At 32.6% G+C, this 12,722-nt stretch overlaps 1 protein-coding gene across 2 annotated transcripts in view; it reads right to left on the reverse strand.

Moving 5' to 3' along the window:
- ebo (exportin ellipsoid body open) overlaps positions 1-12,722 on the reverse strand; it is a 292,683-nt gene that overhangs the window by 5,357 nt on the left and 274,604 nt on the right. For both annotated transcript variants that reach the window (XM_090415530.1, XM_090415531.1), the window contains one exon: positions 693-923. In XM_090415530.1, the coding sequence (XP_090271656.1) occupies positions 693-923 (231 nt within the window). The remainder of the gene's footprint in view (positions 1-692; positions 924-12,722) is intronic.

Below are 12,722 nucleotides of genomic sequence, written 5' to 3' on the forward strand. Positions count from 1 at the left end.
TAAACAACTGCGAAATTTGGGGAAGCAAAAATCCCCACACACCATGGTAGAACATGTTTGCGGCACCCTAAAGGCTAACGTTTTTTGTGTCATAAGCAAGAAGAAAGTGTATGGATCCTTTTTTTTTCAGAGTCTAGTTGCTGGTGGTGATGTGTATCTAGACATGCTAAAAGGGTACCTAATAACAGAATTAGATGACTATGATCACAAACAGATGCTTATATTTCCAGCAAGACAGAGCACCTCTTCATTACCTGACAGACTGTCTTACTTTAACACCCATTTTCCAGGCAGATGAATTGGTAGAGGGGCACCTGTAGCATGGCCACTACGTTCTCCTGACTTCACATCATTATATTTTTTCTTATGGGCTTTGCAAAAGATCAAGTGTTTGTACCACCACTACCAGCCAATTTGGATTAGCTGCATTCCAGATTTACTGCTGCCATTGCTGAAGTCACATCAGATATGCGCTGCCAATGTGTAGCAGGAAATTGATTACAGACGGAACATCTGCAGAATTACTGGAGGCAGTCATATGGAACTTTAACTGTCTGTGTTGAAACTTCAAGTGTAGCAAATGTAGCATAAATAATTTTCTGCAAAATCAAAATGATTATATCTATTTCTGATAGCTAATAATTAACAAAATATTAAAACAATTATGCTGGTATTAAATGCTGAATACTTACAGTTTCTAACTTAAAGTTCTGTCCAAGAATTGTTTTTTGGTTGTCATCAAGGCCTTGACATGATGAAAGAAACTGAGGTAGAAAAGAAGAGTAAAAATTATCGAAGTCTACGGAGGCCATATTGTAAATTGTAATTCCAATTTCTTCTTGTAACAGATTGTGAGACTTGATCACTAAAGTCTGCAACAGCACATTGAGGAACTGATTCAACATCACCATCCGAAAGAGACCCTTCAATGATAAAAACAAAAAATTAAAAATAGAAAGAATATTCAATTAATAATGAAATAATAGAAATTCATTTCCTTAAGTGGTAATGCTAAAACTTTAATTTCATTGCATTTCTTATCCCTAGTTTCATACATAATGTACATTTAGAATCCAAAATTTCTAAGTACTATATATAAACAAGTAATTTATTTTTAACAAGGATGAAATTTATTACAGAAGAAACAAAATGACAACTGTATCTAAAATAAAGATTCCACTCCTTTTAAAAATGATTTATAATTTTTTTGAGAGCTTCTTTTGAAGCTAACTTTATGAAATATAGAATGGGTGATATGTAGGTATGTTAGGTAATTCATTATATCAAGCTCAGTGCAGTAACTACAGAACTCACTGGGAGTGAAAGAAAAGTTTTTTAAAATAAAAGTTTGCATCCTTTGGAACAGCATGTAGAGTTATTGGCTTTCGACTGAACTTTTTTGAGAACTTGTTATAATGAAAGTTGATTGCATAACTACTGCTTACTCATAAATTAAAGATACCAAGAAATTATACACTTGGTTTAATCCTTTATCCAAGTATAGGCAAACAAGTTTGCACCTTAACTGTTTTCAGGACTATGGCAACTCGTATATAGAAGCTTATAACTTCATATCATTTGCCTTAGTATCCCATAATGCAAAGCACATATCCTTATGTATAAGGCTAGCATTATGGGAAGGGTCACTACCCAGACCAGTTTTGACCTTTATTGAGGTCTCGTCAGTGGGAGCCAGATCCAGAGGTGATACCAAGGTTGAAGTAATGCAGAAGTCATTTTCATATATGAGTTGCCAAAAGGTGTCACACCTTATTAAAATACACTCGATTAGAGATAGTCGTTGGAAGTTTTTTGTGAAGTTATAAGCTTCTATATATGAGTTGCCCCAGTCCTGAAAATAGTTCAGGTGCAAACTTATTTGCCTACACTTGGATAAAGGATTAAACCAAGTGGGAAAACTTCCAACAACTACTGCTTACTCGATTTTCATAATTTTAATAACTATGAAAATTTTTTATAATTATAACCATTATTATTTTAACAAAATCAGCTATTCAGAATTAGTTGGTTTTCTTTCATAAATAATCACATTCACTTCTACATATGCTTCTGCATTATTAGAACAAAAGTACCAGGTGCAGCATTCTAGATGACATGAAAAACCATAAATTGGCCAGAAGATGTAGTGAATAAACTCAAGTGGATGATGAGTTAGATTTCATCATCAAATTTCTGACATGTACCCTCAAGGGGTGTACAGGATAAGATAGTACTACATGAAAAATTAATATCATTACTAACTTCCTATCTACAATTTTTCTCCAAATCTTGTCAAGACTGCAACATTATCAGATCTTATATTTCTATCATCTAAGGCACTTTGTACCGTATCAATCCACATATATCTTGGTCTTCCTCTGGGTCGTTTTCCTGCCGACCTGGCAGAGAACACTTGTTTTGCTAATCTTTCCTCTCCCATTCTGTTTAAGTGACCATACCACCTGGGATTAGCTCTACTAATGCATTCCTGGATGCTGACAATATCAAGTTCTTTCCTAATATCCTCGTTTTTAATATGATACTGCCATTGATGCGATCTGTTCATGCCTCTAACCTTTCTCAAGACTCTCATATCTGCAGTCTTTAGTCCTTGGTCAAGTGTTTTACTTCTGACCCAGCTCTCAGATCCATAAGTTAAAACTGGTTTGAACACCGTCTTGTATACAGCTAATTCAGTGTTCCGACTAATTTCTTATTCCATATGAATTTATTCAATTGACTTCCTACCATACCAGCTTTATTGATTCTGTTGTCTATTTCCATATTTAATTTACCATCTTGACTAAAAATTGTGCCTATGTAGCTGAAATGTTTTACTTGTTCCACAGGTTCTCCATTCACAATGCAGTTGATAATTATATACGTCCTTTATTTTCTGAATTGAAACAGTAAATTGAATATTGATGCTGACATATTTAATGTTGCAATTCATAATTTTACCAAACTTGCATTGATTATTTAAATAACTGGGACAGCTGTTTCGTGGAAATGAAAGTATTTGAATGGGTCCTACTACGAGAAATCCCCCTGTGGGTGAAAATTGAAGAAAGTGTTTTGTTCATTTCCAGTCACCGGAACTTAAATATAAATGACGGCGAACTATTTAATGAAGTTTCGTGTATTAAAAGTTATGTCAAATGAAAAGATCAAAGAATGGTGACAAAATGACAAGTCATGCCAATGTAGATGAGTTGAAAATTTTAAATATTTCGCAGATAAACATGTATCTTTTAAAAACATTTTAAAATTCGTTGAATTTTTCTCATGTCCCCCTGGATCTAATGCCCACACTGAACAAGTATTTTCATTAGTGAACAATACGTGGACCAGTGGAAAAAACCCAATAAAAATCGAAACATTGAATGCATGAATTTATACCAAATAGAACTTTGACATGAATTGTATACAGTTCTTTGAATTTTTAAAACACAAACCTGATTTTTTAAAAAAGTTCATTCTTGTGAAAAGTATCAAAATTAAAAATTTAAGTAATAATATGATTGTTTAAAATGCTATGTATACTTATATTTTACAATAAACACAACCTGTTTTTTTATTTTTTATTTTTATTTTTTATTATGAAACAATTTCTGATTTGTTCTTCATTTTCTCCAAAAAAAATATGGTCACTGTACTTATAATGAATGTGCGAGTTCGCTTGCCAGCTCAAATGCAAACAAGCAGGAATAAAATTCAACCAAGGATTGAAACTTTGTGCGAGTTGAGCCTGCCGGTAATATGAAGTTCCATCAGAACGACAAACGATACCCGTCATAAATGTGTTAAAACTAAGAAATATATAGTGAATGTTATGACAGTTTCAGATGTTATGTAATTCGGATGAAGAGAATTAGCATTTCAATTCAACACTTGTCAGTTGCCTTTGTCTTTGGGGCACATGATCTTTTGTTAATACCGCACCAATCACATGCATGTCTTCATAGCTGCTCTCTCGTGCAAAACAAAATTTAACTTGCACGTATTGTAATAACAAAAAAAAAGTTAAATAATTTATAATCATATAAAATTTATAATTTACAGGATATCACCTGTAAATCGTTGGTGTGCCAGCAAAATTCTCGGATGTGCCCCCTCTGGCATGCATGCCACAGGCTCGCCATCTATGACCTAGTGCTAAGCAGGATAAAAATGATATTACATTGAAAAGAACAGTATGTAAGAAAGTTTTAAAACAAATTAAAGTTGAGTAGCTTTTACAGGTAAACTGTAGACTTGATTATATAAACATAACTGAAGAAAATTTGAAGCAGTTTGAAAACAAGAACCAAACCTTGGAGTCTCAGTGGCAAACTCTGAAGAAGACATTGATTCAGATGGGAGGAAATGGTGAAGTTGTAAGGATAGAAAAATAAGAACTCTATGGTAGACACAAGAAGTTAAGGAAGCAGTTTCTGGAAAAGAAAGCATACCAAAAGTTCTAAATTTTTCATATAGTACTATCATATCCTATACACCCTTGAGGGAACATGTCAGGAATTTGATGATGATGATAAAAATGTAAGAGAGCTAAGCTATGTGTAAAAGTAGCTAAACAAGTCATGGGAAGACTGGTAAGAATATCAAAAATAAATATCAGAAAGGTGGCAAAATGTTCTGGAGACCACCAAAAAAATGCTTAGAAATGGAGCAAAGAGTACTATAAAAGATGATAAAGTGAAAAAAATGAAGATAAGGATATCCTAGATGTCTGGAGTAGTTACTTTGAAAGATTGTTAAATGAAACAAGCAGTGACAGAACCATACTAGAAGATTAAGAGGAATGCAAAGAGAAGTACATATCAATATTTGATACAGAAAAAGCCATCAAAAACTTGAAAGGCAGCTGAAGTAGATGATATCTGACCAGAAATGTTTAAGCATGTAGCTATAAGATTTGCAGAGGTTACATTGCACAATTCAGAGGGGCTGATGAGAAGGTCAAATTCCAGATAATTGGAGTAGAGCACTAATAGTTCTCATCTATGAAAAAGGGAACAAAGCTGAATGTGAGAATTACTGCAGAATTTCTTAAGTATTACAGGTAATATTTATACATGCAAGGCTGTATTTATGGGTGTGCAAACTGTGCGGTGGCACAGGGCCCCGCCAAGTGCATAAAATTGAAAAAACAAAATCAATTAATTTTTTTAATTATATAAATTAATATTGTAATTATTATATAAAAAATATTATTATATAGAAAAATATATGTATATAATTTTATAACCAACTATTGTTATAGTAATCGAAATAAGATCGTAGCGCTAGAGCGGTAGTATTTAAAACCACTCTAAGATATATAACAATATTGTACAACATAGTGTTAAATAGAGAAAAGTGCATTTTAAAACAGATGTTTTTAATAATTTTTATGAGTTTTTTTGATTTTAGTTTATGATTTTATGAACAAGTAAGTATATACATGTACTGTCATGGCAATTTTTTTGTGATGTTACTTGCAAAACATCTTAAAAAATATATTTTGTGAACTGGTTTTAGGTTATCCGACATCAGAATTTTTCTTCAACAACAGTTTTCAATCTATATTAGATTTATTTTCTAATATTATCTATTTTAGATATATTTTATTTATCAGGTCAGTAATTTTGTTTCAATTTATTAACTTATTTTATAATTAAATCTATCGTATTTAATTCTAGAGTATGACTAGTCGTGAGAGAGATTATTATGGAAGAAAATACCCAAGTGGGCATGAAAAATGAAAGTGAAAACAAGAAAAAGAAACGGCTGAGGAACGTCAAAGAAATTCACTGTTTAAATTTATGAAGTTGAACTCTTATATTTGTTCAGATATATGAGTTGATAAAGGGAGTTCTGAAATAACTACAAACAGTTCTTCGGCTTCAACATTAATTAATAATGAGTGTTCTGAAATACTCAAAGGAAGCAGAGAACACGACGCATTTGTTCAAACAATGAGTATCGAAGATCCTAAAACTGAGACACCAGAGGAAGGTGAACTATTTACTATTGATGATCCAGCAAAATGCCCAAAATTTTGAACAACGTAGCACTAACACAAATTGTACAACGTGGTCCACCGTCTCCTCCGACTGAAAATAATTTTCCAAAAGATGACAACAAGGTGTTTTTACACAGCTTGCTATGTTAGGACAATTGCAAATGGAGAGAAGCAAAACAGAAGATGGCTTATATATTCAAACACTTCCAACTCTATTTTTTTGTTTTTGTTGCAAATTATTTTCTTCTGATGATAATTTTTTTTATCTAATAATGGCTTTTCTGACTGGCGACATGTAAGTGAAAGATTAAAGTCGCACAAACGAAATCCAGTGCACATGAAATGCATGTATTCATGGACACAAATGGAATGCAATTTAAAAATTTACAATACAATTGATCAGGCAAATCAAAATATCATAAAATTTGAAGCAGAACGGTTAAGAAATGTTTCAAGACGAATAATAGCAGCAATTCTTTATTTATCCAAACATAATTTAGCTTTTAGAGGTAATTTTGATACTTTGTACACAGCCCATAATGGTAATTTTTTTGGAATCATAGAATTAATTGCAGAATTTGATCCACTTTTAAAAGATCATTTAATGCGATGTTCAGGAAAAAAAATTATAGGTAAGAAACAAAATTCGTATCTATCAATCATTGTGCAAAATGAATTATTGATATAGGAACCAAAATTCAACAAAATATTGGAAATATGATACGCCAGGCAAAGTACTATTCAATAATTTGATTGTACTCCTGATGTTAGTCATCAGAAGCAAATATTGAAATTCATGAACACTTTTTGACGTTTTTAACAACTAACGACACTACTAGTAAAGGTATATATGAAAATATAAAATCACTTTTGAATAAATTAAATCTTAAATTGTCAGATTGTAGAGGGCAAGGGTATGATAACGGAGCGAATATGAAAGGAGTATATAAGGGAGTCCGTGCTTACATTTTAAATGAAAACGAAAAGGCATTTTATACTCCTTGTGCCTGTCATAATTTAAATTTGATTTTAGGGGATGTCACAAAATCATCAATTATAGCAATAAATGTTTTTAATGTTATACAACAAATATATACATTATTTGCTGTCTCAACTTCACGTTGGGACATATTAAAGAAATTTGTTAAACAATTAACGCCAAAACCGTTATGTGATACAAGATGGGAATGTAGAATAAGATCAGTTAGAGCTGTACGTTTTCAAATTCCAGAATTTTTAAATGAACTGAAAGAATAATTTAAAACTGCATCAAATAATACTATCAAAGCAGAAGTGGTTTCAATATATGAACAAATAGATTCATTTGAGTTTATACTAAGCCTTGTAATTTGGTATGAGCTATTGTCAAAACTTAATTTAGTAAGTAAAGTATTACAAAATGCAAAAATTCCCATAGATATAGCAACTAAGCATATTAAAGAGTTAGTGCAGTACTTTGAAGAGCAGAGAATATCAGGATTTGATAGCTGTTTTGAGATTGCTAAAGAACTGTCAAATCTATTAGAAATAGAAATTAAATTTAAAGAAAGTCAAGTACGTCGAAGAAAAGTATTTTTTGATTATGAAACGCCTAATGAATCACAGATAGTTGATAAAGATAATTTTAGGATAAATTTCGTTTTTCTACTTTTCAATACTGCTCTACAATCTGTCAAAAAAAAAAAGATCTGAATTGTATGAAATTCACGAAAAATCATTTGGATTTCTTTATGATATGAAATTAATAAGGAAAATGACAGCAAATGAATTAAAATTTTGCTGCAAACAGCTGTCTCAAAAATTAAACACAGATATTGATGAATTTGAATTTTACAATGAATTAATTATTTTTTAGAAATATTGTTCCAGAAGATGCACCCATTAATATTTTAAAATTCATAATTGCAAATAATTTGTCAGATATTTATCCAAATATTATACGACATTTAAAATATTATTGATCAGTCCAGTTACGGTCGCATCAGCAGAAAGGTCATTTTTTAAATTAAAATTAATAAAAACCTATTTGCAATCTTCTATGTCTCAAGAACATTTGTCATCCCTGGCAATAATATCTATAGAGCATGAAATTGCAAAAAATTTGAATTTTGATAGCGTTATAAATAATTTTCTTGATAAGCACATTGCTGTAAAACTGAGAGGTGACCTCTACATAGCCTTTAAAGGAAGGTGGAAAACTGACCAGGGCTTCTGACCTAATGTCCAATCCTCACCTTCTCGTGGTGCACCCTGTTGGGTATCTACTTGGATACTGAACGAACGAGGATGGGCTGGCAATTTGGGATTTAGCTGACCAAATTGTATTTTTATTGGTTAAACTAATATAAAAAATGATGGTATGACATGACAAAATTTCATGCCGGCTTGGCATTGCCCGGTTAAACAAGGCCCCCGTTGTTTTTGCCAGGGAATAAGGGCGAACAATGAACAGTCAGCTACTGGAACAAATTTGAAAACACACCCCAACTCAACATCACCAGAGTTAAAGATCGGTACTATCAACATAAGAAGCCTGAATGGCAAAGAAATGGAGCTAGCTGAGGAATTAGATAAGTACCAGACCGACATAATAGGAGTGACTGAAACAAAAAAGACAAAAACTGGTGAGATCTTTCTGAGCAATAAATACAAAATGTTATATTCAGACAATGACAATGAAGGAAAAGAAAGAGTAGCCATAGTATTCAACACAAAATACGAAGCTAATCTTCTTGAATGGCAGTCAGTCTCAAGTAGAGTGATTTGGACAAATATGACAATGGGGAACTGGACAAAGAGACTTATTTGTGCCTATGGTCCCACAGAAGGTTCTACTAAGGTAGAAGTGGAAGAATTTTTTGAGGCTTTAGAAAAAGCAACTGACACAATGAAAAAAGAAAAGTTGGTCTTTGTTGGGGATCTAAATAGCAGAGTAGGAAATGATTGTGAGACATACAAAAATATTTTGGGAAAATTTGGAGAAAAGAGCAAAGCTAATAATAATGGCAAATATCTGTTGGATTTCTGCTCAGGACATTAACTGGTTATTACTACACCATGTTCCAACATAAAAATGTGCACAAATTCACATGGAGAGAAGAAGCATGGAATAAGAAAAGTCTCATTGACTATGTTATTATTGATAGTGATGTTTTCTCCCTGGTGCAGAACACCAGAGTGTACAAAGGATTTGAAATTGGAAGAGATCACTATTTAGTCTTGAGCAAGATAAAATTGAATTTCACATTGAAAAGAATAACATGTAAGAAAGTTTTAAAGCGAATAAAAGTTGAGCAGCTCTCAGATGTGAACTGTAGACTAAAATACACTAAGATTATTGAAGAAAAAATGAAAGAGTTTGAGAACAGGAATCAAATGTTGGAGATTCAATGGCAAGCCTTGAAGAAAGCCCTGATTGATTCAGCTAGAGATGAAGAGGCAGTGAAGGAAAACAAGAAAGCCTATCAAAAGTTCCTGGCAAATAAGTCAGCTTGTGCTCTTAGAGAATACAGAGACATTTACAAGCTAAACACTGTGTAAAACTAGCTAAACAAAAGTCATGGGAGGACTTTGGCAAGAATATAGAAAATAAGTATCAAGAAGGTAGCAAAATATTCTGGAGGTTGTTGAAGAAGCTTAGGAATGGAGGTAAAAGGAGTTAGAGATGATAAAGGTGACATGAAAACAGGAGAAAATGATATACTTGAAGTATGGAGTAATTACTTTGAAAAACTGCTAAATGAAACAAGCAGTGATGACAGTAAGAGGCAGTGAAGTAGAAAAAGCCATCAAAGGCTTGAAATGTGGAAAGGCAGCAGGAGTAGATGATATTCGACCAGAAGTTCTGAAGTATTGTCGTATAAGAGTCTTCAGTGGATGCACTGCATAGTTCAGAAAGCCTGGACAGAGGGACGAATTTCCGATGGTTGGAATAGAGTTCTCTCATAGTACCCATATATAAAAAGGGAAATAAAACTGAATGTGAGAATTACAGAGGTATTTCCTACTGAGTGTTCCTGATAAGATATATGCAAGTATACTTGAGAAACGGTTGAGAAGAATTGTGGAAGAAAATCTTGGTGAAGAACAAGCTGGATTCAGGCCAAATAGAGGCTGTCATGATCAGATCTTCACTTTACGACAAATAGTCGAGAAAGCATTGGAATATAACAAAGATCTGTATTTAAGTTTTGTCGATCTGGAAAAGGTATATAACAAGGTGCCAAGAGAGAAGCTATTCAATACGGTACAGTTATATGGTATCAATGGGGCATTATATCAAGCAATACTTAGTCTTTATTTGAGTTGTAAGTCAGAAGTTAGAATTGAAGGAAGTACAGGAAGATGGTTTAATGTTAAATCAGGTGTGAGTAAGGATGTACATTATCCCCTCTGTTATTCATTATCTATATGGATCACATTATGAAGACAAGTGGTATTAAACATGATATCAAAATTGGAGATGTTAATGTCAGCTCTTTGCTTTATGCAGATCATGTTATACTTCTAAATAAATCTGCTACAAGTCTGCAAGATTCTGACTAAATTGAATAACTGTTGTAATAGATATAGTATGAAGGTCAGCAATAAAAAGACAAAGATAATGAAAATAGGCAGAATCACTGAAAATGTCAACTGTGTTGTGAATGGAGAACCTGTATAACAAGTAAAACATTTCAGCTACTAGGCACAATTTTTAGTGAAGATGGTAAATTAAATATAGAAATAGACAACAGAATCAGCGAAGCTGGTATGGTGGGAAGTCAATGGAATGAATTCATATCGAATAAGAGAGAAATTAGTTGGAACACCAAATTAGCTGTATACAAGACAGACCTGTTTTAACTTCAAACCTGTTTTAACTTATGGATCTGAGAGCTAAGTCAGAAGTAAAACACTTGACCAAAGACTAGAGGCAAAAGATATGAGAGTCCTAAGAAAGATTATAGGCCTGAACAGATGACATCAATGGTAATATCATATTAAAATTGAGAATATCAGGAAAGAACTTGACATTGTCAGCATCCAGGATACCGTTAGCAGAGCTAATCTCAGGTGGTATAGTCACTTAAACAGAATGGGCAAAGAAAGATTAACAAAACAAGTGTTCTCTGCCAGGTTGGCAGCAAAACGACCCAGAGGAAGACCAAGATATAGGTGGATTGATATGGTACAAAGTGCCTTAGATGATAGAAATATAAGATCTGATAATGTTGGAGTCTTGACAAGTAAGAGACTGATTTGGAGGAAAATTGTAGACAGGAAGTTAGTAATGATGTAATTTTTTTCATATAGTACTATCATATCCTGTACACCCCTTGAAGGTATATGGCAGGAATTTGATGATGATGATAGTAAAAATGGATATTTTTTTCATATTTTTATATTATTATTTATATTATTAAATAAATCATTGTTCTGGCATATTTATATGATAATATGCACTTACATAATATAATAATATATCATGTACATACAAACACGTTTATTTTTTTTAACTAATTTTTTCCCTTTACTTAAATTGATGCTAAAGAGCATACTTGTTTATTTATGTGCATAAATATTTTTCATATTTCATTTAATTAATTGACAAGATATTCTTCCATTTAAAATTTCCATAAATTTTAAATGGAAGACTAACTTTCAGGTACCCCACTTTTCCATTTTGCACAGGAACCCGCAAAATTAGAAACGGGCCTGTATACTTGCATACTTGAAAAGAGGCTGTTAAAAGACTGCGGAAGAGAAACTTTAAGAACAAGCTTAGGTTCAAGCCAAACAGAGGTTGTCAAGATCAGATTTTCACTTAAAAAAAGACAAATAGTTGAGAAACAATGAGAATATGACAAGGATGGGTACTTTTATAGATCTGGAAAAGGCACATGACAAGATGTAGAGAGAAAAGCTTTTCAAAACACTACAATTATATGGGATAAATGGAACATTATACAGAGCAATACGAAATCTATATTAAAGTTGTTAGTCAGCAGCGAGAATTGAAGGAAATACAGGAGGATGGTTTCTTTCCGAGCAATAAATACAAAATGCTATATTCAGGCAATGATAATCAAGGAAAAGAAGGAATAGCTATAGTATTCAACACAAAATACAAGGCTAATCTTCTTGAATGGCAGTCAGTCTCAAGTAGAGTAATGTGGACAAATATGAGAATAGGTAACTGGACAATGAGACTTATTTGTGCCTATCGTCCCACAGAAGGTTCTACTAAGGTAGAAGTGGAGGAATTTTTTGAGGCTTTAGAAAAAGTAGCTGACACAATGAAAAAGGAAAAGTTGGTCCTTGTTAGGGATCTAAATAGCAAAGTAGGAAATGATTATGAGACATCCAAAAATATTTTGGGAAAATTTGGAAAAAAGAGCAAAGAAGCTAATAATAATGGCAAATATTTGTTGGATTTCTGCTCAGGACATGGACTGGCTATTACTAACACCATGTTCCAACATAAAAATGTGCACAAATTCACATGGAGAGAAGAGGCATGAAATAAGAAAAGTCTCATTGACTATGTTATTGTTGATAGTGATGTTTTCTCCCTGGTGCAGGACACCAGAGTGTACAGAGGATTTGAAATTGATCACTATTTTATCTTGAGTAGGTTAAAATTGAATTTCATATTGAAAAGAATGACATGTAAGAAAGTTTTAAAGCGAATAAAAGTTGAGCAGCTCTCAGATGTAAACTGTAGACTAGAATACAC

Source organism: Typopeltis vanoorti, chromosome 3, assembly GCF_054136105.1.
Source record: "Typopeltis vanoorti isolate ZY-2024b chromosome 3, IOZ_Tvanoo_1.0, whole genome shotgun sequence".
Classification (NCBI taxonomy): domain Eukaryota; kingdom Metazoa; phylum Arthropoda; class Arachnida; order Uropygi; family Thelyphonidae; genus Typopeltis; species Typopeltis vanoorti.